Here is a 26,073-nt window from a genome sequence, read left to right as displayed (position 1 = left end):
TGGCAAACAGCGCCTGTCTCTCCAGGCGGGGGTCCCTGTGACGAAGTCTGGCCCCGGAGCGCATGGTACCAGCAAAAGAAGAAGGAGAGGCGCAAGCTCCTCGTTCAAAAGAGAATAAAATTGAGTCTGAAGGGTTAGCCTTGCAAGAAGGTCATGCCTTAGGTCTGTCCTGTTCTTGTGATACATACATGCATATATATACTATATGCACCTAGCCCCAAAGTACAGTCGACTTCCGTTAATTTAATCCTGATGGGACTGACAAAATTGGTCCAGTGGGTCGAATTAAACAAGATGCATAAAAATGGCAGAAGACACCACCAATTCATTTGGCAGTATCTGCCAGAATCTAACACGTCCCCAAATCAAACACGCATCCACTTTCTACGTGTCTAAAGTAGAAAACTAATGCAGAAATTACATTAAAGCTCCTGAACAAAGTATAAATCTAATGGGCACCCAATTTTTGTTGCAAGAAAGATAGGTGTTGCACAATGGTAGCTGGTTTCCTAAAATTAGCTTCACCGCACGGGATCTTCAAGTCACCTTCGTTTCAGTACACTTGTGATATGCGGTAGAGCACAAAAACACCGCAAAGGCAGTTTTGGTTTCTATTCGACTGCACTGTGCAGGCAACTTTCAGTGCAATTTTCTTTTTAAAAAAAAAGGTGCCCATTAGGAATGGGCAAATACCACAATCAGACATTGTGAGCTATGGTTATTGCTTCATCGTCTTCCTAGGGCAAGCCACAAATACGCATTTTCGATGGGAGATGACGTGTGTTCATAGCATTCACAATCCCCTAAGCTCTGCTGAGACAGACACTGCCACTGAAGCAGTTGCTACTTGGGTCACTATAGGGGCGAGGTGCATGCATTCTGACCATTCAAGTTATCTGGCGAAAGCAAGTTTTAGGATCAAAATAACAATAGTTTAGGCCCATAGACATGCGTGGGCGCCAGCGGGGTCAGTCGGTCGGGATCGAATTGACAGAAAAATTATTAAGATAACCAGATTCGAATCAACAAAAGTCTACTGCAATTCAAACTGTGTTTGAGGTGGCATAATATTCTGTTTGTCTCATAGTGAAGTACTCAATTATTTTTATGCTTCGATTGCCTTGTATGTTTGATGTGCTTTGCTATACAGTCAAACCTAGATTTAATGAAGTTGTACTTGCAGTGAAAAACTTCGTTAAATCACGAATTTCGTTCATTTGAGGTTTTGAAGTTCCAGCAGCAAAAACAACTCCACAATTTCCCAGTGCATTCCCGGTGGATAGTGCTGTTAGTAGGCACTCATTAACAAATCGCAAGAAGGTCTGGGCATGATAGAACGGTTAGGAAAGCCAGAGCCTGCGGTGCAGATTGCACCAAGAGCAATGCATCGGCGTGGCTCATGCTTAGTGCCCACAGCCGGTGCCAACAAATTGTAAAAAGAAAAAGTGTAGAAAGTGTAAAAAAAGATACAAATATTCGTTCTCAGCAAAAAAGAAAAGTCAGTTTCACCAGAAAGGTAATAGCACCAGATGGTAATAGCAGCGAGACAACTCTACAAAGTAAGGTTCATAGTTTTCAGGCAAACATTAACAGATCTCAGTGAATGACCACAAACTTGCTGTCACAATGCAAACAGTTTTCACACCGTGTCTCAGAAACTTGAGACTATGCGATCGCCAACACTAGGTGCGTGGGAGGCACCAATCTGATGCACACCAAGGCGCCAACAAACTTGCGCAATTAACAAGCAGGGGTCTCACCAATGTTTTGAAGACAAGGCCCGAGTAAGGTGTCGAATTGCCGTCAGTTGTTGAGAACATGGAGAAGAGTGCATCCAGGATGTCCTGCAGGAACTGCACAAGACAAGGAGAGATGTTTCATGCCTTCTTGTCAGAAACTCAACTCGACCAAGTAAACGTGGCATTCACAAGTGACAAGAAAATGGAGAGAGCTACAAAATAAATTCTTGCTCATTGCTGTACAAATCGAGGTGCCTTTCTGCACTGTCTCTTGTGCGCAAGGCCATTTCCCGAGGTCAACTGCTAGAAAACATCATCCTTGGGCAATCGTGTATGAAAAGCTACCTTGTGATTAGCAACACAATGCTGCAGCCACTGTTCCATTGCAGCAGGTGCATACTTGCGCCTAGAAAGTCAGAGCCAGCCTTTAGTATATGTTGAGTGAAATGTTATAGCAGCATAGAACCAACTTTGAGGGAGGTCACTCTTAGAGCATAGCTTAAATCATTCTCATGGGCAAACTAAATGAGATGCAATGATAAGAGCCATATTTTGACGTGGGCCAACTTGGCATTTCGGGGTGGGTCAATTGAAATTTGGGGGTTGGCCAACTTGAAATTTCGGGGTGGGTCAACTTAAATTTGGGGATCAGCCAAGTTGAAATCTGGGGGTGGGCCAACTTAAAATTTTGGTTTGGGCCAGCCTGAGATTTTATGGTGGCCTAAAGTCCAATTGAACGTTGCTGAGCATCCTTCGAGTTATGAACACCCCGTGGGCAAGCGAGCACGTTGAGATATTTGGCAGGTTTTCACTGAATCTTACTGAGGCGCTGTCAGAATGCAGGAGAGAGCTTGTGTGGACTAAAGCTCCTCTATCCACGTGCCACCGCCGCTTTCTTAAATAGCAACAACCGTTGTTGGGTGCCGCCTTTTCCCCTCACACCAAATCCGGTTCCGGCGTTTCCTCTTCCTGGAGTTGCGCTGCGGGAATTTCTGCTTTGACTGCTGTGAGACGATGGTGAGATGCCAGCGCATGCTTAGCAGAACTGTGGCGGTCACCATAAGAAGAATGCAAAGGGGACAAGCTGTTGTATTCTGCTGAAGTAGTAGTTTGCGGTCGCTGCTTTCCAAATGCACGAAAAATGGCAGTGGTCTCCAAGCGCCCAGGCACTACATTCCTCTGCATGTTGTCTCTCGTGGCGCAACCCGTCGCAGGTTGATGCGAAGCAGCAAATATGACCAGAATGCTGATTACAATAGGCGGTGATTCTTGGATGGAATCGCATTCACAGTTTAAACTGCAGCTGGTGCAATTAAAGCCTCTCCAGTGACGCGAAAGTAAACAACGCTAAAAAACATGGCGTCACTTCCACTCGGAACAGGAAGCTGCAGCTACATAAGTTCCGCTTGATGCCGGAAGCTGAGGGGGTGAGCGGGAGAGGAGCGTGCAGGAGGAGGGTAGGTTGGCGGTATTTAACCTGGTCAGCGGAAACGTGTATGGAGGGGCTTTAGTGCAAACAACGGACACTCGCATAACATAAGCTTGCGAGTGTGACATGGCAACGCAGCAATCCACTTTCCCCTCACACAACGCTTCACATGCTACTGTGGCAGCTGGTGTTCCATTTCGACCACTCCGCTATGTCGAGGTACGCTTGTGCCAGGCATTGCGTCTCAATTGGTACAATTGCATTGAAGAGGCTGAATGCAACAAGAAAATCTGGCAATTGTCTACTAAAGCCTAAGCATTCTTTGCCACTGGAAGGCTATGGGTAGATGCACATAAGCCAGGAAAAGCATGTAAGCGAAACAGAAGTCACAGCCGAGCCAAACAAAGCTTATGCATTAGTAGACAATTCTCAGAAGTTCTGTAGCTTTTTCGAAAACTGTGAAAGCATGTGTGAAGACTGGGCCGATTAGCCACCGGAGGCAGGCAAAACATTCAGGGTATCTACCAAGTTGACATTCACAATTTCCCCGAGTTTTCCAGGTTTCCCTTAGTGCCTTGGCAAAACTCCTTTGGTGATACAGAACTTTGTTTTATGTCAAGACAGGCGGACACCATGTTTCCCGATGCTCTCTCACTCTTTAGTAGGCATGCTCAAAAATGAAAAAAAAACTTAATCTAGTTTCAATAGTAAGAAGTAGCATTTATTTTATTCAAGAAGAAGTGAGAAGGGAGGGGTTAGTGAAATGCACAGCGAATAAAATATTTTAGGAACAAATGGTAAAACGCACTACAAATCAAGATGAACATTCTCAAATACGAATAAAAAGGAGATGCATACAGAAACAAATGTTTTTGAATATGAGCTATATTTATCAATTGATAGCAAGCTCATTGGTATGAAGCCCGAACTTTGTCACAAGCAAGATTCTCTCTCAATAGCTGATGTGTCAACCTCAACTGTCCTGACATACCCTCGGCCCACGCATAACGCCTCCGTTTTGTGTTTCATTGCTTTAAAGAATTTATTTTGGTTTGCATGAGGGACACCTGCATTTTGGCGTCAGCCAACACTGTTTTTTGAGCTCAAGTTCTTTGAAAGAAGCAGTGGCATGTTTGCTTTCCCGTTCATTCCACAATGCGTAGGTCATTTCTGTTTTCGTCCTCCTTACACCGTGCCTTCGCTCCATGGACCACTTGAAGCGTCCTTTTGGTCAGTTGTAGAGTCAATGTCCAATTTCTCGGATTCCCTAGGGGCCGCAAAAACGTCCACGAAATCGGGCAGTTTGAAAAAAATGAATGCATGTTTTTTTACTGTCATTAAGGGCTCAAATCGTCACAGGCACATCCGAAAAGGCCTACCAGTACACTTATTAGGCATATAGGTGCTCGTAATGTGACAGGAGATGGCGGTTGGACGCGTGTATAATTAAGGAACAGATACTGTGTCCCGTGACAACTGCTCCTTCTCACGCTTGTTATGCTTCACCGCAATACTTTTGCGTATGCTTCACCGCGTAACATTTCTGCATTGTGGCGAAGCTAACTTTCGGGAACCAGCATTATATAACGCATTTATGCTTTCCAAGCTTCGAAGCCAATCGCGAGGACCACAAAGACGGAGTCGGTGCCATTGCTTACAGCGGCGAATTCTTTCAATGAAAAACACGGCGCCGAACGGCAAGAAGCTTAATAGAGAACGTTGAAGCAGCTAAGCCTAGCGTTTACATCGGTGGCAAGGTAATCAAAACGGCGGCAGTGGTGGCTTTGATGCCGTTTCGGACCTGCAGTCACAGCAAAAAGTCCGGAAAATCGAAAGGCGAAGGGTTCTTGCGTCTGAAATTTCAGACATTCTTCTAAATTGACTCTATGGAGTACGTGGTGTTGCCATGAAGCCATCCGAATTATCGGGCGTCCAGAAAGTCGGTCGTGACTGTACACTGGCAACTCCTCCAGCCGACCATACGGTGTCCTATTCGTTACGATCCCTCTCTGTTACGCGAGCCAGCTTTACCACGACTTTCGTTCCCTTTTAATAAAATTACAGCTAATTTTCACTGACAGAAACACAAATTCCCTGAGTTTTCCCTGAGTATTTCCAGACTATTCAATATCCCTGAAAATTGCCGGTTTTCCCAGGTGGCAGGCACCCTGATATTGGATATGCATGTTCAAAGACACATTCAAGCAGTATGGAGCTTTCTGTCCAAATGAGTTTAGGCGCATCAACAAACTTGATCCACACCCTGTGGACTCGTATGCCGCTTCAAGAGCCGTCAGTTCAAACCATACAGGCCAGAAGACCTAATCAGTGCTGCTTTGTCGGCTTTGGGCGACTAAACTTACCGTCTGGTGCCGAATCGACACAGATATGCTTGCAGCAGCCACACAATATTCAGAGACCTGAAAACCCATCTCCCCAACGAAAGCGAGTGTACGAATGACATCACTGCCGTTCCCGGCCGCCACCCTTGTGGCATATTATATTGTGGACTCTCATTCTTGACGACATTTGTAAACGCACATTGTTTTTTTTATCTTTTTTGTAACTTCAAGCTTCGAGCCACCCCTCACAAGACTAACTTTAGATTTACAGAGCAAACACGAAAACATTGTATGACTAGTGCGCTGGCCCAGCGGCAGACATCTGCATGGATGGCAGATGGACACAGTGATGGGAGATGGACGCCTCGCAAGAATTTTCTGTGCCCTTTCAATTACAGAACCTTTGACAGGTGGCAAATGACACGGAACCTAACAATGAAGAGGCCCCTGTTCATTACTGTCAGCGTGACTGCGTCAACCTGCGCAGCAACAACGATGGCTACGCGTGAAACGGTCATCAAGTTACATTATGTGTGGCACATGCGTTCGTCTATTGTGCAGATTGAATTTCACAAGCTGTAGTTGCTTGCAAAGCCCACCTGCCTGAGGTGGGGAAAACCATACTGTATTTTGGAGGCAAACTGGAAAGCAAAAATTTTTATGCAATAAAACATTCGAAATCTAATATATTTGGTATTCGCACACTCTTAGTTTCGACTCATATTGATGCTTAATTTTTGCAATGTAGTGGTCCTAATAAATATATGACCAATACAGTGTTTTATACAGTCGAACCCCTTTATAACGAACTCAATAGTACCACAAGAAGTGGTTGTTATATCATTAGTTGTATGTGGACTGTCCCTTAAAAGTGCTCAAACATTACCAGCACTGAAGCTAGCATCAGGAGTTACAATTCAGCAGCACTTTGGTCTGAAAGTGAAATTTTCAGTGTCATCTTTGTTTCCACTGCACTCCCTCACTTAGCTGCAAATTTATGTTAGGAGTGCCCATCTAAAGAACAAAATGTGCCACCATATAGCTCTTTCAAAGCGGAGCTCAGTTTCGATCACCTGTCATTTCAAAACTGCAAGCACAGCCGCCAATTTTTATTCGAGAGCTTGTGCGGAGAAAAACAAGTAACAATGATCGCGGTAAACACAGTCTGCAATCGGCGAGAGTTTGATCAGTGGGTTATGTGCATCTGCTTTTATACATGACTCGTCGAAGGTTCCAGTGTAACTGGTGCCCACATGGCTTCCTGAAAGTACTTCAGTAAAGCCTTAATTCAACCCTCGTTAATTCGCAAAATTGGACAATTTGGACTCGCCCTTTGGTGCCAGCAGGAGTATGCATTATTTAATGCAATGAAACTCTCGTTAATTCGGACGTATCTGGCCGCACATCGATTAATTCTGGAAACTCTTGGAGCTTGGTGAGCACTGGATTGTCGCAAATGTGTGACACAACAGATCAGAAATGGCGTTGGTGCATCGCTAGTCCACATTGCCATAGTCATCAGTGGAAATCGCACGTGAATGACCGCAACTGCAGAACGTTTCGCACCTATTTGTGCCTTTAAAGACTTTATCCTCGCGTTTACCGTCTCGCAAAAGCACCCCGTTGGCTGCGTGCCTTCACAACTGCATAGTTGCCATACATGATCGCGTCGATAGCGGTCGCGGTTTCGTACGCGGCAGTTGTGGCAAACAGTAGCTTTGCTTTGACTTAGTGCGCGTGTCAGCCGCGTGCCATTATGAATGCGTAGTCACCATCCGTGGTCACATTGATAGCGGCCACGGTTCCGTATGCAGTTGTGGCGGCAAACAGTGGTTTCGTTTTGACTCAGAACGCCAGTTGGTCGCGTGCTTTTAGAACTGTTTAGTCGCCATCTATGATCGCATCGATAACAACCACAGTTTCATTCGCAATTGAAGCAAATGGTAGTTTCATTTTGACTCAGTGTTTGCAGCTTTCAGCAATGCAAGGTCGAGTCAACAGTGGCCGCGGCTTCGTCCACAGCGGTTGTGGCAAGCAGTAGTTTCGTTTCAACAAGCTTTCGAGGATGAAGAACACTGGCTACATCATGATGAATAGCGACCAGCTCACTGGCAAAAAAATAATTGAGGTGTGCGTGCTATAGTAAAAAGCCTGTCTCAGATGAAGACACGCGCCGCCGCCATGCTGTGAAGGAAGCCGCAAGGCCTTCGCTGCTGCAAGCGCTAATCAGCCATGAGATGATGAGAAGTGCAGCTTCCTCACTGCTTTTGTGAAAAATAGAAACATGAGTGGCCCATTCATTCAGTAAATAAAAGCGCATTGACGTAGTAAGCGTTTTTTTTATTGTTTTCTTGATACTTTAGATAATTTGACCTTTGGTTAACTTAGACATTTCTTTCGGTCCGCGAAATCTGAATTAACGAGGTTTTACTGCACACAATTCGTGTCACACATACAATCAGATTACAAAAGCTTTGGCGACGACAGCCAATGGATAGAATTATCAGTTTGAAGTGCCAATGTACGAAATTCTTTGCAGCGGGTACAAGATGTTGGTCCGGTCCAAGGAGTCGATGCTTGATGTGCTTAGTCAGGTAGTCCAAAATGCTGATGCACAAAATGCTTAGCCGTGGATCCATGAAGTTTGCCGTGTCCAAGCAGTTGACACTCAATGTGCTCAGTTGCATACTCCAAAGTGCTGATTCATGAAATGCCTAGCTGCGGGTCCAAGAAGTCGACGCTCAATGTACTTAGTTGCACAGTCTGAGGTGCCAATGCACGAAATGCGTAGCCGCAGGTCTGAGAAGTCAGCGCTCAATGTGCTCAGTCGTGCAAACCAAAGTACTGATTCACAACAGGCCTAGTCGTGGGTCCAAGAATATGACGCTCGATGTACTTAGTCATGCAGTCCGAAGTGCCGATGCATGAAATGCCTAGCCGAGGGTCTGAGGAGTCGACACTTGATGTGCTTAGTGGCGCAGTTTGAAGTGCTGATGCCCAAAATACCTAGCCACAGGTTCGAGAATGAGACACTTTATGTGAATTGAATTCTAGGGTTTTACATGCCAAAACCACAACTTCATTGTGAAGCGTCCCGTAGCGAGGAACTCCGGATTAATTTTCACCACCAGGGGATCTTTAACCCGTCTCCAATGCATGGCACATGGGCATTTTTGCATTTCACTCCCACAGAAATGCGGCCGCCAAGGCCGGGATTTGAACCCGCGACCGCTTGCTTAGCAGTGCAACACCGTAGCCACTAAGCCGCTGCTGTAGGTGGCGCTCGACGTGCTTCATAGCACAGTCCATGGTGCCGATGCATGAAATGCCTAGCTGCGGGTCCAAGGCATCGACGCTCGATGTACTTGATTGCACAGTCCGAGGTGCGGTGCGCAAAATGCCTAGCTGCGAGTCCGAGGAGTCGACGCTCGATGTACTGAACTGAGCAGTCCGAGGTGCCGAGACACGAAATGCCTAGGTGCGGGTTCGAGGTGTCAACGCTCGACGTGCTTAGTCACACAGCCATAGCTGCCAATGCGTTGCGTGACCTGATTAGTTGCAGGTCTGAGGAATCCGCACGCAGTGTGCTTGAGCACCGTGTCTGAGGCGCCGATGTGTGAAATGCTAGTCGCAGGTCCATAGAATCTGCGCCCGATGTGCATGGTCGCGGGTCCGAGGAGTCTGCGCAAGATGTGCTTGATCACCAAGTTGGAGAAACCAATGCGCGAAATGCTCAGCTGTGGGTCCAAGGATTGCATGCGTGATGTGCTTGGTCGTGAATTTCAAAGCATCAATGCTTAAAAAGGCTTCGCCACGTGCCCAAGGGCTCCGTGCGAAGCTTTGTCGTGCAGTCTGCTTCGCCAATGCTCGGAATGTTCAGCCGCAGTTATGAGATGTCCACAGACGAAGAGATTGGCTATGTTTCTGCGAAGTTCGCTAGACGTAGCATCAGTTTTGACACTCACCGAGATTACGGAGATGGTTGAGAGTTGTTAAGGTGTAAAGAGCAAAGGAGACGACACTCCTATGTACCGAACGCCGGACCAATGGCGAACTGTGCTGGAGTCACATGGCAGGCTCGGCCAATCTGAGACTTAGGAACGACCTTCAATCATTTGCTTTTTGTGCCCTTGCTTCTCTGTGGAGGACATAGCTGAAGCAGCAAAAATTCGCATGACACCAAGATGGTGGCACTCAGCTGCACCACTAGGGAGATATTAACGCGCATTAAGGGCCCCGTGTCGCAAGAAGTCCGGCGTCGGCATCCCACACCCAGTGTCAACCCTCTTACAAGTGAAAAATCATTCCAAACTACGCATACCTACCACACAGACGCTCTAGTAGTGCAGAGAACTAACTGAACTAATTGAATTTCTTAAAGTGAAATGTATCAGAAAACTCTAAAGTACGACTTATACACAGCCTAGAGACATGATAGCATCGAACTGTAAGTTGAATAGATGAGAAAACATAATTCTGTTACACAGAAACTCAAACACAAGCCCCTTTTCCAGCGTTTCTACCATTAATAGAGCGGCACACCATGTTCCTTGCAACACCATCCCGACTGTGCTTGCCTCTGCGCGTCTGCAGCTCACACAAGAGGCCGTGTTTCTACCAGAAAGCTTGCCTTTGTGATTTCGGAAATTTGCCAATACCGAAATAAGAAACTCCGTGCCCCATTGTTTTCACGTGATATCGGCGGCTACATACTGTTCTCAATCGCGCACGCCTCGCACCTTTCCTAGTTCACATGGGACCTAGCAGCTGGAAAATGTATACGATTGCAGTCTGCAGCAAGGAATGGTGGCGCATTTCAGTTATCACCTGCCAAAAGCATGCACTACGCTTCTGACGGCACTATGCACTGTGAAGCAGATAGGCAAAGATGCTTATCGCAATAGGATTGGCAGCAATAGCTGTGAATGCCACGTGTGACAACTCTGGAGATTTGCTGGTACCGAAATGAGAAACTGAGTGCGTGCCGACATTTTCATGCGAGACGGGCTGGCAAGTATTGAGGTGAAGCTGCTGCAGCAGGCAGCTATATACTGTTCTCAATCACACGCGCTTCACGCATTTTCTTGTTTACGTGGGATCTAGCAGCCGGAAAACGTGTCATAAGATCGCAGTTTGGCAACATACTGAACGTTGGTGCCAAAAAATCTTGTTTTCCAGGAACCTATGAACTGATAAGTAATGAGCATAGCTCTAGTGGGTAATTTTTTTTTTGTGTTCTCAATTGGGAATGTTGGCGCTGGGAAAATGCATGTAACAGGAATGTATCAAAGAGGCTCTAGTCCTGGCAGAGTCCAGAAGTGTCTTACCTCAATTTCTCAATTACTAGAGCTTTGTTCAGGATAAAATTGACGACTTAGACATTCTTCAGGACTAATCTATCACTTTGGCTTGACTTACTATTTGCCTTTAGTGTCCCTCTAACTTATATTTAATCACTCTCAGCTGGTTGAAAACATGCTCAATTCTTTCTTGTTTCCAAAGGACCATGAATAAGCTACATGTTTGTGACATGTGAGCACAAATTAATGTAAAGAAAGATTTTATACCGATAAAGAAAGAAGAAAACTGCACTAGGACTGCCACCCGCAAAAGAACAAATTTTCCCAGTAGGCACCACACAAAACTACTAAGCTTAGCGAGAAAACTGCTCAACTAGCAACACTGGTCCATTGTTCAGAATGTTTTGCATCTTATTACACAAATACCATAAAGAAGAGCCCACAAGCATGCTCACCTTGCTGAAAATTGAACCTGTGGCTTCACAGAGGGCAGCTGCAGACTACCACATCACCACGCCACCACAGCTGGTGGACAATAATCATTTCATGCTTGAATAAAACAAATTAGGTGCAAGCACTGCAAGCTGCCCACCTTGACAATTTCCTCGCCATCCAGCTTGGCGAGCCCAAGCAGTGCTTGTGGCACATCGTCCGGCTGCTCCTTCCAGCGCAGCAACGCCAATAAGTCCCCTGCACATATGGCCACGTGTATCTCGTCACCAACATGCATCATTATCCTCAGATAAAAGTATGTTTAAAAATAAACTTTCTGCAGTGATGATGGCATCCCACAAGTGAAGACCAATCACTGAGACTATTTTATTAGCAGGAAAAAAAAAAAGCATTAGCATTTGGTGGAGATAAGGAGCCCTTTCTCCTTGCTTCCTGTGGGTTTAAGCAGGCCATTTCCCCATTTGGATTGTGCTTGACGTGTCATTGTATACTAGCCTTGTGAGAGATCCTGCTATCAAAATTGAGCTGAAGGTAATATCTTAGTAAAAGAAAAAAGCAAGCTTTTATTTCTTAAGCCCTTAACTGCAGTGAGAAATTCCAAAAAAATTGTTGAAGTGCGTAATTTTTTCAACCTGCATATTTTGGTGGCTATTTTCCGCAACGACTGCCAAATTTTCACGACGAGTTAATGTGTCATTGGCACCAGGGGACGCTCGTTGTGATGCCGAGTTCCCTTATCATTTGCAGTTAAGGGGTTTATGATTCTACCATTTACACTAAATGAGCAAGACCACTTGCACAGTGCATAAACCCTAACCACTTATTAAATGCACTGTTACTCACCTTCCAGTATGAAACAGTGAAAAACAAACACGGACAAAAGGAAGAACCTATTCCCAACCAACTCTGCCTGCCTAGCCATCTGCTTCTGCACTATTATTACACCATAATGAGAAATAAAATATGGCCCTTACCGTGCTGAATCTTCATTATGATAAAGTCGGGCGTGCATCATGCTAGAAGCACATTATACTGCTAACAGCTGATTGATGACAAACTTTTCTTTCACTCAACTGTTCTGGGTAAGCTTCGTGGAAATGAGCAAGGTGGTGAGGTGCAGAGCCTCGTGGCGCGCCTGAGCGCCTCCTGGTGGGTCTGCCCGCAGGACGGGCAGCTCGTGTGGCCCGTTGGGCAGCACGGTGCCCCGCTGCAGCAGGGGCAGCAGGGCGCAGGCCAGAAGCCGCGGCTCGCGCCCGCTGCGTGCCGAGCAGTGGCGTAGCTCCACACGCACGTGGGCCCCTTCCAGGGGTTCGAGGGGCAGGCGCACGTGGACGGCCTCCCCCCACCTAGGGGTGCATGTACGACACAGCACCAGGGAGCGCCACTCGTGCGACGGCTCTAGCTGGCCCACGCCACCGCTTAGGCAGTCCTGCGAGTGCGGAGGAAAGAAATAGAGTCAGGGGCCCCAGATAAATAGTGCCTGCATGGTGCAAATAGCATTCGAGATTTTGCATCATGTAATTTTGTGAATACAGCACACTGCCCCGAAACCTGCCCTGGAAGCTATGCAACAGTGGACGTGTCGAGCATCCACACGGCGTCCAATGAAGCGCTAGAACTTGCCTTGCACCATGTTAAACTGGATTACTGAGCAGCTTGTAACATTTGTTAGCAAGCAATGATGATGCTGTGTATCACTGTCTTTCATTCCTTGTAAACCATGAAGAGCTAAATTACAACTGTGTTGCAGAGGCATTCAGATGTCCAAATACAGCCTTTTTTTTCTTTATTTCTTCTTTTTTTTTTGACACTCGTACGGCCATAAATATGGCAAGGGAACAATTCATGATCGCCAGTCTGCCACTAGAGTCTGCGCAGGAGTACACTTATCTAGATCAATTGCTCACAGGGGTCCCTGATCATGGGAAGTAAAGTTACAGAAGAATAAAAATGGGCTGGAGGACATACAGCAGGCATTTCCAAATCCTGGCTGGACTCTTACTCCCAATGTTGAAAAGTGTACAAGCACTGCACTCTACCAGTGCCAACATACGAGGCAGTAACTTGGAGGTTAACAAAGAAGCTTGAGAACTAGTTAAGGACCATGCAAAGAGCAATGGAATGAAAAATGTTAGGCATAATGTTAAGAGACAGGAAGAGAGCAGTGTGGATCAGCGAGCAACTGGCGACAGCCGATATTCTAGTTGACATTAACCCATTGGCTTCCGCGGCCAGCGATCCGCCGGCCGCACCGGCTGAGGCCAAAGTCACTTTGGCCGGCGAATCGCCGGCCGCTCAGAGTATGGTTCGTTTTGGGTTTCTTCAATAGATGGCAGCACAACACAACATGTGTAGTGATTGATTCTTGTGTTTTCTACCAGATGGACATAGTTGTCCACTGTCCGAGGTCAGTTTTGTTGTTTTTTATTGATAAAAAGTTCGCAATCCCGTCTCTTTCCAAACACGGCATCACGGAGAAAGCGCGCTTTGACGGCGGAAGAAATTCTCAATTTTGTGTTCGAGAGTGATGACGAGAGTGACAACCGCGAAGAAGAGGATGTTGTGTCAGATGACGAGAGTGACCGGATTACGGACAGTGACAGCGACAATGAAGACAACTTGTGTTTAGCGCAAGATCCGTGCGACTCTTGGCCACCATCTCCGAAGGCGCGAAAACTAGAAGACTGGCAATGGGAAGCGGATGACACAGTGGAACAGGTTGTGAAGAACACCTTTTGTGGTCAACCAGGCATCAAACGAGCCATCCAGCTACAAGTAGGTGCAAATCCCAGGGCCCTGGCAATGTTCAATGCTCTCCACGGAGACGAGATTTGGAGCACCATCACATTACACACAAATGCCTTTGCATGCGAGAAACAGCGTTTGCATCCCGATCCCAGTTGGCATGAAACAACACCAGATGAAATGAAAGCTTACTTCGCTATGTGTGTGCTGATGAGCCAAGTGAAAAAGAGCAGCATTCAATCTTACTGGTCAACCAGAGCTGTTATAAGCACACCATTTTTTGATTCTGTGATGTCGAGGCAGCGTTTTTGGGCACTCTCAACATATCTGCATTTCTGCGACAACTCTCTCCCTCTAGTTTAAATGTTTCAGAGCAGACCCTTCCAGCATTTATATTCATGTTTTTGGACAGTTTTATTAATAAAAATCTTTAGTGTCAAAGAAAAAAAATATTCAAGGTAGACAAAGAAGAATGCACATGAGTGCTCGCCTGTGTCCTCTGTCTACGCCAATTCATTTATTTTTCACTTTCACACTTTGTGAAGTCATGAATGTCACAGGATGGAGAAGATGGTGTCCAGGGTGTTAGAGTAGCAGCCTATGAAGTTGCTGGATCAAGGCTAATGCAGGCTCGAACCTGGGCACAACACCAAATCAAGCTCCTGCTCGTAGCCAGCAGATGATGAACGCCACAAGGGCATCTAACCAAAGCAGATCCAACGTCTTCATGTGCTGTGGCCAAGGTCCAGCTGGCGAACACCAGATGGGCAACCAGTTTCCCTTCTGCTTTGAATTCGGCGCTACGCCTACATCGACCATCTCCGTCTGCATGTAAGCCTCTGTCTCCCAGTGCTTGTGTATACTGCCCCTAACTTCGTTGAACTTTGTTGTTTTCGAATGTACCACAGCGATAGCACTTATGTTTTGCTTTGACTAGTTTCTGTACATGTGTCCTTGTGTGTTCTAATGCTTGTACTGTATTTTATGTCCTGCTAATACAGTATGTGTTTGCTGTTTGTACACAAGCGGCCTCGTCGTTCTCAATGACTGTTCTATCATCATACTTTTGTTTTGTAGCGCCAGCGACATCGACACAATCACCCTAGGAAGGAAGACGAGGTCAGGCAATGCCATGAGTGGCGCGGGAGCTTAGTTGGCTGGGAACTGAAAAAATAAAAGATCAGTTGAGTTTGAGCTTCGGTGCTGAAAAATGTCTCATCTCTCTCATGTGCTCTAGTTTAATCTGCAAACCCGAAGCACATAGCTTTGTGACAGCCTCGTTCCGTGCCAACAAGAATGAGCATGAACTTTCATACAAACTTCTAGGAATTCTACAGCTCTCCACTGACCTGGAGAATGCATCCATCTGCGGACACCAGCATAAGGCGGGCTTCAATGTTCTTAGCAGGACCGGCCAGGTCAGCCCGGTCCAAAGTCAGGTAGAGGTCGTTGCGCACGTCCCCTGGCATGATCACTTCGGGAAAGCCTCGCATGCGTACCACAGGCAGACCCTCTTCCTCTGAGTCTGACACCGGCCGCAAGCACACACTCAGTCCTGGGTGAACGCAAACATAAAGGACCTCTACCACACAGGCTGTGAGATGAAACATGCAATATGTAATATGTTTTCTCTAAGCAAGCAGCGGTCCTCATATTTTCGCTCCTTATGAAGCCTATGAACAGCACATGGGCTATCCCCGATTTGCTCAAGCCCTTATAAATTAAAAGACAAAAAAATTAGATTAAGAATAGCACATAAAAAAAAAAAACGATGTGGGAAAGCTAGAATAAATCAAAATGTGCTATGTTTTCAATTTGCCAGAATTAAAATTTTGACAGCTTACGTCTACAGTTATAGCTTTGTTTTTGACAAAAACATGCCGAACAACATCTGCTGATAGAAACAATGGTGTGGAGGAACTACAGGCCTTCAGTTTTGTTTATACATCTATGTGTATGTGCTAATATCCATCCCTCTTGGAATAAGCATCAAGTGCCTAATCACATTGGGTGCAATGTACCATTACAAGAACTACACCTTTCATCACACAATTGATAGATGAGGTTTGAGGCTACAAGGTAACACAGCGGCTATGAAAGAGGGCTCCAGATTAGCTCTGAACACCTGCGGTTCTTTGGTGCCCACCCTAAGCATGGTACATTAGCATGGTACATCCTGCCTTGGTCAGTCAGTGAGTTGATTCTGTCAGCCTGCTCACCAATCAATCAATCAATCAATCAATCAATCAATCAATCAATCAATCAATCAATAAACGTGGTCCCATGATAATGTTTTTGCCACCATCTTGCGTGATCCATCTGCTGTGTCAGCCCTTATGTGCCCAGGCACCTGCACAAGTGCACCTCAGCAGCTTCGCAATGTTCTACGTCACATGGATCACACTAAGCTACAATGTTCCATATTAGGTAGGGGTGTCTGAATACCGAATAGTAGATTTAAAATCCAATATCAAATATTAGAAAATGACTCAAAAGCTTAATGCTTACAAATATTGGACTTAAAATTTGGTGCTGCACGTGCTCAGAAGTCTCCTATCTTTGCATAACAAAAATGTAGCAAGCTATGGGCAACTTAGATACACTAAAACCAAGATTTACAGTACAGTCTACTCTTAAAGAGAACACCAAATTAGTATGCCAGCCCTGATTACAGCACAGTTCTAGTATATGAAGGTGAGGAAAATATTTTCTTAATCACTAGAAGTTCTGTTCCATAGAATCAAGTGATTTTTTTTTATCTAAAGCTAATGAATTAGTAACATTTTGTTGCACTGAACACCAATGAGGTTCTGTCTAACAGCAGACCTGTGTTTTGCAGAAATCTTTTATTCATTGCAGAGAAAGTGATACCAAATTCACGTTAACGGTCACTTTCTAGCATTTCAAGTACGTCTATGCGAGACAGGTTTTGTTTCGTACTGCACAGGCATCATTAAGCTATTGCTGCCATCAGAACAATTTGGGTCTCTTGTGCACTCACCCAGACTGGGCTGCAGCGGCGCCATCTTGTGGCCCATCTTGCGGACAATCAACTCGTGCAGCTGGTGGAAGTCTGCCTCGTTGCAGCTGCGCATGCACGTAACACAGGCCTGTATTGTAGCAATAAATGTTATCCCAATTTCCTAGTACAGTGGAATGCCGATTACACGACTTTTTTGAGACCGCGTGAGAATGTCATAATTCGGCCGTCATGTAACCCATCCAATAAAACTTATGCCTATAATACACGGCTTCAAAGAGCTTCAATTTCAACTAGTACAGTCTAATACTATGCAGGACTATGAAACCGAAACCACCCAAATAGTTTTGTGTTAACTAGTGTAAGGGCCGCACCCGTGTGAGGGCCACACCCCCAACGTGGCAGCCAAAAATGTGGGAAAAAAATTTTCCATTGGAGAAGCAATCGCATTAGGTGCCCTGATGCCATGCGCATCGTCAAAATTTCACGTGCTGTGCACTTCTGCCTGCCCCTACTAGATGGCGAGAGCTGCACAGTGACCTCTGATGCAATGGTACATTCTGGGATCCGACATGGGCAGCAGTCACCTGCGCCATTTTGACTGAAAGGTTCAGTCCCATTTAAGGGCGCAGCTCGTCAAAATTGTGAAAAAGAAAAAGTTAAGCCCTTACACAAGCCTACATGGTAGATGTCAAAAGAACACTGAATGCTTTATTGGAGGAATTTAGCATGCTATGTACCATGATACACACCCGCCAGCACGCTAGAACACTTTTTTGCCGCACCTACACACTTTAAAAAAATTGTGCAGAAACCATAGACAATGATTGTCAATGTAACTGAATAGCTTTAACGAATGAATCCACGAGCGAGCGAATGAGCAAATGAATGAGCAAGAGGCAGATTACCTCTAAACCGCCATCATTGTGAAACCACCATCATTCTTGTCTCACCCTGGCACAATTTCACTCACATTTAAAGCACATAGTGTGCGGGGCGCGATAGGACCTTAGTGCACTTGGACTTTATATGCAACATGATGCGGCTTCACTTCAGCGGTCGCTCTTGTCGCATGGTCCGCGAGTTGAGAGGTGCGTTTGCAAACAGCCACTTGTAATTCAATCATTTGATGATCTGCATCCACGGAAGTTTACATTTATTGTCTCGGCGTTCCCTTGCGGCGGCAGTGAAGTTTCATTATATTGAAATCGCATACAAGCACACTAGCAGCCGGGGTGTGCCAGTGAGGTGCTCATTGATACAATTTTCAGTTACTCATGAAGTTGGACTTTTATCAGCTGCCGTTAAATGTTTGCATTACAAGCATTGGTAGAAACATGCAGCCCTGTCTCTACAAAAGTAGTGTTCTGCTGCAACCCTACTTGGCAGTACATTGAGTATAGTGAAACCTCGTTACCGTAGTTGGCCGGAGCTCAGAAAAAGTACATACTAAACGGTAGTACTGCTTAACTGAAATTGAGCGAGATCGCCCACTTGCCCGTCAAAAATGGAACTATGAGAGACTGTGATGAAAGGGCAGAAAACTTGCAGCATTTATTCACTTCACGTGATAAAAGTGTGTTATTTTCGTTTGATGCTGCAGTGGGCTAGTAGCAACGAAGGCGGCCTTTAACTCACTCAAGCTATGAGCCAGCTTTTCCGCCAGCCCCCTCTTCTTGGCAAATACCCGCATGAGGATGACATAACACACAGCATCTGCCACTGCCGGGCCTGAATCGCCTGTGCTGTCGCTTTTCATGTCGTCCTCATCACTGTCGTTAGGCGACACTTCGGCAATAATAGAGGCAACGATGGCGAAAAGTCGAACCTCATAGCAGACATATTTTCATGGTCACAGCAGTATTGCTGACCAACTTCTCCTTCCCATTCTAAATGCCATACACCGTAGTCAATGGTAGATCCCTCTCGAATGCAGGCACCGACTTCTTGCCCCGCTCGACAGCACGAACGATGTCTAATTTTTTTCTATGCTGAGCCCCCGTTTTTGTCCTAGCTTGCACGACACCACAACACGGGCCACAACGCTCCGACTCTGGCACAGCGTCGAAATGATGTTGATGTGGCTTCACCCTTCCAAGCACCCTCTGCATTTTTGCTTGGAGGCCGTTCTGATCTCTGAGGCTTGTTCTGCGGAGCCACCGTACTACCGTGATTTTGCGACAAAAAGTGGAACGCTAATCGTTAACCGATACGTACACGATAAGCTGGTGAAGTTTATGCGGATACAAGACGCATTTTGTTCAATGGCCACTGAGTCGGGGATGTTACTTTACTACTTTTAAAATGAAACTACTGTATAAGCAGGTATGGTTTAACAAGGTTTTACTGTATCAGTAATGAGCTAACACGAAAGTTGTTCATGAAGATAACAGCAGGCACTTACATGTCTGCTCTTGCAATGTTATGTTAACGATGCCTGTCTACGACAACGTGTACATTCTATGATTGTAGCGCGCATGCATGTGAATCTTCCTTAGCCCGCCCTGCTCGATGGGCAACAATGGCCACCGCACCAAATAAATATCGACGAGCACAGCTGCTCGGCAGTCAGTCATCATTCATCATCACCTTGCTACAGAACGTCTGTCTAATGGAGGTTGCCTTGAGCCCTCCCTCGTTCACAAACCCGGGCGGATCGTGACACTGGCGACAAATGGTCCTGCTTTCACTAGCAGAAAGTACCTGGCCTGGCTGATGAACGGAATCCACCGAATGACAGTTCCGCCGTGGCACTCTGCTTCAAATGGTGCAGCCGAGTGGGTGGTGCAGACTATCAAGGACGAGCTCAAGAAGAGCCGGTCTGGCAATTTTCGGATGCAGGTTGCCCAGGTACTGTTTCATTGCTGGACCACACCCCACGATGTCACTGGCCGTGCCTTCTGTGAGCTCCTGCTGGTTTGGATGGTCAAGAAACCCTTGGACATCATGCATCTGGACCTCCTATCCACAGCGCTCCTGAAGCAGCTGAAGCAGAAGCTGGCTGCCGACCGAGGGTGCCATCCTGGGACTTTGACAGAGTCAGGAGCTTTAGTCTTCACCAGGAACTTCTGTCCTGGCCCATCTTGTTCTGCCGGACAGGTGTTGTCTACTGCCAGTGCCTTATCACTGCTCGTCCGCATGCCGGATAAGACCATGTGGCACCGACACGCCGACCATGTTAGGGCTCGCCTCGGGACCTGGCTAGCACCCTCAACTGCTGCTTCAGAAGTCCAACTCGCAGGAGGACCAATGGCAACACCAGCCACTCCCAGCAAAGCACCACCCACCTTGGAGGCAGCAAGTGTTGCCAGTGGAGAGGCACCCATTGGGCCAGTGTCAAGTCCATCACCACTCTCAAGGCCGGCCATTGCGGATTCTCCAGACGGAGCGAGGCTGGTTCAGGCAGCACCCGGCGTTGCCACACCCAGCTCATCAACAGTGGTGCCCAGGTGGAGTACTTGACCGCGGAGGCCGCCGGACCGTTACTCACCTAGATAGCAGGCACCATCGACCCGGCTGGGACAGCGGCAGAGCCTTATACATTGAGCCTGGACGTATTTTGTTTGCATCGACCAAACAAACTGGGGGTAAGGGGTGTAACAAGCATGTGACGGCCCCCTGGGCATAATCTTCATTAGCCCGCTAGGCTTGGTAGGCAACATTGGTCACCACACCAAATAAACACTGACGAGCACAGCCGCTCAGCGGTGGATCATCGTTCATCACGCAGCACCACGCTGCAGAGCGTCTGTATAACGGAGGGTGCCTTGAACCCTCCCTCATTCATGAACCCAAGCGAATCGAGCACAAACCTTTGGCCTATGTCACAAGGTAATCTTTATGAGAAAAAACTAGCTTCCTTCAAGAGAAGGCACTCACGTGACTAGGCGAACAGCATGCTCAGTCTCGCCACCCATGTCCCATGGCAGGGTTGCCAGGTCAATGACACCACAGGCTAACGGCCGCCGATAGCTCTCGTGGTCGCCGGATCCCTTGTCACCCAACAGTCGACCTGCATGTCATAGGCTCAGATTCAGTGATCATTGAATAATGCACTTAACCGAGTGATTTTACTATCACTGCTTGATGAACTACAGTGTACAGGACCTACCAATGATGGAGAATAAATCATAAATCTAATGAAAGGGGGCTTGTATAATGTTGCTTCCATAAAATGTTAGCTGAACAAGCATCAGGAAGAAACAAACAAAAAATACTCGGAAATACAATACATTTTAACAAAATGATGCTTTGAATAAATATATTTTATCAAGTGTTTTCTGTATATATTACACAATGTTTACAGAGTTGAAAGATCCACTGCCACTTAGAAAAGGGACACTCACAACTGCCACAAATTACACCACAAGCGCAGGACTATGCAATAAGTGGTTTGCCAACAGGTGTTACTAATACAGTAGAACCTTGCTCATGCGTTTTAGAAAAAACCTCAAGAAAAAAGTTGACAGTCACATTAGCATACACTAAACAGGACGAAGGCGCGCTCACGAGACATTCATTATATTACTTCACACTCTCATTCGAATGCATTGTTACTTCCGCTTAATGTTTTCTACCACCAAAGGTAGAGGGTTTGAGTGCCTTAATTAACTATGCCTTAATTAACACAAAAGGTTATGGGTTTTACCAATATTATTGGCATCATCAATTTTGGTACCATTGAACCACCAAAGGCCGATGGTTCAACTCCCACCAAACGTCATGGGTTCGAGTGCCTTAATTAACTTTGCCTTATTAACACCAAGGGTCCTTGGTTAGACCATAGATGGTGGCACCATCAATTTTGGTACAACTGAATTTTGGCCCCACCAAAGGTCGAGGATTTGACTCTCCCCAAGGGTCGTTGGTTCAAGTACTTTAACTCTATCTTAATTAATTGTGCATCAATTACCTTTGCCTTAACACCAAAGATCATAGGGTCAACTCCCATCAATTTTGGTGCCACTAAATTTTAGTGCCATAACACCGAACACCATATTTTCTGACCCGTGAGCCACTTGAGGCTTTCGCCTTAAATTGCACTAACCAGAAAAATGTATGATCCTAATAAACTAAAAAATTTGATAGACTCAACTGTAGTTAACATTTATGTAAGGTGAAGCATTGCAAAAATTGTGGCACGAATTGCGACACGATGCACGAGACACTGACATGCGTCGAGCTGGTTGGGCTTCAGTGGCCCAAGACATGTTTTGTTATTTTCTATTCCACAGTGTTAAGACAGTGACGGGAATCCTAAACGAAATCGAACTGATGGGAGATGATGGATGTAACAGGAGTGAAACATGATGCTCACATCACACTGCCTGGAGCAGGAAGCGGCAGCGCATTTGGGTTATTAACTACTAAAAGCGTGCAGTAGATTTACAACGGCACTACGCCAAACAGCCTGTAAAACAGATAGGTGAAGATGCTTATCACAACAGCGCTGGCAGCAATAGCTGTGAATGTGGCATGCAACGACTCAGGAGGAGATTTGCTGGCACCAGAATAGGAAATTGAATGCATGCCGGTGTTTTCAAATTAGACGGGCAGGCAAGCATTGCAGTGAAGCTGCTGTGGCAGGTGGCTGCAGTTCTCTATTGCGCATGCCTCGCATATTTTGGGAAACGTATCATACAATCAATTTCTGGCAATGGGCATTGGTGTCGAAAGAGCATGTTGTCGAAAGAGTTGGTGTCGAGAGAGCGTCAGCGAACTTTGCGTGGCTGACGTGTTGGTTCTTTATTCTATAGTGGAACCACAATGTGGATGAAGTGGCCAGTGACCTGAGCGGCAGGTCCGGTGCTTCCGATGCGGACTGAAGTTTCGGTTTGCGAATGCTACACATGTATTCTTACTGCAAAGATAAGTTATCACATGCTTGTTCCAAATCATTAACATCTTACTTTAAAATTTTTGTGGTTTCAAAAATGTCTCCACGAATTTACCCCGCATAATGAACCCGCACCCCGCATTGCTTCTGTATATTGGGAATAAAAGTGCGTTTATTGCGCGGGTAAATGTGGTACTTTTATCTTTTACCCAATGACCCACATGGGGCCCTGCAAGGTATTTTTAGTTAATTAATTAATTCAGTGTTATAAACAATCGCCATACTTTGCTTCATGTTTATTCAGAAAGAGAAACAACAGAAGTATACACAATTGTAAAAAGAGGCAAGGGAAAAACAACCTGTGCGGATGACTCGCACCACCAGGTGAAGTTGCTGCCCTTCGGACCGGTAGACATCCTGTACAAGAACATAAAGAATGTTGGGAGTTGGATGAATACTAAATACAGTTGGCAGGGTGCAGTGCACGTGCGCTGGGGAATTATTACTTCAAGACATATATAGTTAATTTTGCACTTTTTACCTCTGTTTTGTTAGCGCTCACTTTTCATAGCAAGGTCACATATTATGGTCACATCATTTAATGCATAACACTTCGCAACTGAAGAAAGTGCAAATAGCAGTGGCAACAGAAAGGTTGCTCCATGGGTAACACAGCCAATTTAAAAATGCTGTTCAACAAAAAAGTGTGGCGTATAACGTATGCATGTTCCCAACCGCATGCCCACGTTGTGCCTCCATGAGGCGTACCAGATGCCTGTTACAGCATTTCAGGATAGACTGATCGCTGATCTGCTACCGCAGCGTCCGGGCGAGACCCAGAACTTGCCGATATCTCGCAGGCAATAGATGCTCTGTGTTGGGCATTACTACGATGTCCGCACGCATTGAAGTATGCTGAACAGTGCTATTCTAAATTAGTATGAATGCATTACACATGGTTACTTGGAGTTACAATAAGAAAAATTGTTGATGTAATCGAAAGAGCTCTCTCCTTCCTTTAGTGTAATGTATTATAGCTCACATTATACTGGTGGTTGTGCTATATTTTTGCAGATGCAGTACCTCGACAACAGTGAATTGATAACATGTCTCACACTGACGAAAAACAACAGAAGGAGCTCGCTGCACAAGCTGTGCTTCAGGAGTCCTACTTGCATGTGGCACAAATTATAGGAAAAAGAAAAGAATGTTTTTGCAGTCTTTTTCCGAGCAATGGCTATAGCAAAGAGTACAGCACCACTTCATTTTGTTTGGGTGCAAGTGCAGCTTTTGTCTTGCACATTTGTTACTTTTAAAGCACCCCGTCCAATCTTGTGCTTATTATTTAACAGCCAAAGTGATGAGTGACGGTTAGGAAAAGGTCAAATGCCTCTGAATTTACAAGCATTTGCTGATGGTTGTTGACACAGCTGGGTGAGAAGAGACAGCTAATGGTGATTGCCAATTCCTAAATCTTCCAAGTTAACATGAGTCAAATACATAATCTTTCAGTGTAATGGCTTACTACTCTATTTATCGGTGACAACATAACTGCGATGGTCAAACATGTCACAATAACCACACTTGCTAATAAATGCATGTGCAAGTGCATTATTCGATATTCGAAGCTAAGTATTTGTATTCGATGCATATTTGAACATTTTGATATTCACACGTCTTACTAGCAATCTGTCACGGAAACATCATGTTGAATACAATAAACGCCCGTTAACTTGAAGCTGTAAAAACCACAAAATGTTTTACATAAGCGGAACATTGAGATAAGCAAGAAACCAAAAATATAAGTGCTCTGGCTCCGCATAGACCACACAAAGCCTTTCCAAAATATCACTAGTAATATATTTGGTCACTTTCGTTGGCATTGGCACCATGGACATTGGCTCTACAGGCAACGGTGTTGCTGGCAGTTTGCCAAGGCAACATGCTTGGCACTGAGTCAAAACGATTGATCATTATGAAATATCTCAAGCCAGTCATCTGAGCATAACCGTTTTCAGGCATCCAAAAAGCTGACGCTGCATTATAATGAATTCCGGACAAATTAACTTCGAAAATCGAAACTACAGAAGAGCACAATTGCCATACCTTTAGTAGACGCTCACGAAAGACACAGTGTTTATGCTTCAATGACGAGTGAACATGAAGCGAGCGTACTTATATATCAAGCTGCGATCTCTCTGAAACGCTGTGGGCTTGAATGCTGGCTTCCTTTGGTTGCAGCGCATGGGCTGATCGCACCAGCTCCAAAAGCAGATCATCTTCCCGAACATCGCAATTAATACGCTCTGACCACAATGGACAGCATGCTTGGCACAGAATTGGGACAATTGATCTTAATGCAATATTTTAAGGTCGCAATTAATACGCTGTGACCACAATGGACAGCATGCTTGGTGCAGAGTTGGGACGGTTGATCCTAATGCAATATTTTAAGCCTGTCACGTAAACACAACTGCTTCCAGACATCCAAAGAGCTGATGCTGCTATTTTCTGCACTGTAATAAATTTCGTACAAATTAACTTCAAAAACTGAAACTGAACTGGCAAGGGCACAATCATCAAGCTTTAGTAGACGCCCATGATTGGCACACTGCTTTTATGCCTCCCTGCTGTGCCATCATGAAGTGAGCATCCTTACCTATCAAGTCGTAATGTCTCTGAAACGCTGAGGGCTCACACGGTGGCTTACTTTGGCTGCAGCGTGTGGGCTGATTGCGCCTGTTCACAAGTGCTGATTATCCTGCTCAAGGTCACAATTAATATGCCATAGCCACGTCGATGCGTCACTGACAGCATTGTAAATGGGAGGATTAAAGTAAGACTTCAGCTCCCAGCTCATTGCTGCTTCTTGAAGCCACCACAAAGTGGCCGTAAGCAGCCAAGCAAGTGTGCACATACGATGACAGGCCTAAAGAAGAGGGAAAGATAAGCGGAAAAGCATGTGACCTGCTTTGGCTAGCAAGCTGCCACTGGGTGAAAAGTGAGTGTACAAGCAATGCTACCCCATTGCCTTTTCCCTAGTATTTTCGGCATTGAGATTTCAAGATATCTGGAATGCAGCACAAAAACTTTTAGACACGAGAGGTGAAAAACACGTGGATTGATGCCATTAGCAGAAGAAAGTTTTAACCTAAATGACATTTCTAGATATCAGAGTTCGAGTTAATGACTATTTATTGTACTTGCAAAGTCTTGATTTCGAGATATTTGGAGTCTGGCGCAAAAATT

The 26,073-nt window shown here is 45.6% G+C and overlaps 1 protein-coding gene across 1 annotated transcript in view; it reads right to left on the bottom strand.

Annotated features, from left to right (window-relative positions):
• spg (dedicator of cytokinesis spg) overlaps positions 1–26,073 on the bottom strand; it is a 153,333-nt gene that overhangs the window by 95,067 nt on the left and 32,193 nt on the right. The window contains exons 8-14 of the mRNA XM_075695143.1: positions 23,184–23,241; positions 20,868–21,000; positions 17,010–17,095; positions 15,358–15,563; positions 12,338–12,692; positions 11,403–11,500; positions 1,761–1,853 (exon numbers count right to left, since the gene is read on the bottom strand). Coding sequence (XP_075551258.1) covers positions 1,761–1,853; positions 11,403–11,500; positions 12,338–12,692; positions 15,358–15,563; positions 17,010–17,095; positions 20,868–21,000; positions 23,184–23,241 — 1,029 coding nt within the window. The remainder of the gene's footprint in view (positions 1–1,760; positions 1,854–11,402; positions 11,501–12,337; positions 12,693–15,357; positions 15,564–17,009; positions 17,096–20,867; positions 21,001–23,183; positions 23,242–26,073) is intronic.

The sequence above is a fragment of the Dermacentor variabilis genome, chromosome 6, assembly GCF_050947875.1.
Source record: "Dermacentor variabilis isolate Ectoservices chromosome 6, ASM5094787v1, whole genome shotgun sequence".
NCBI classification, from domain to species: domain Eukaryota; kingdom Metazoa; phylum Arthropoda; class Arachnida; order Ixodida; family Ixodidae; genus Dermacentor; species Dermacentor variabilis.
This window is presented reverse-complemented; position numbering and strand designations above follow the sequence as displayed.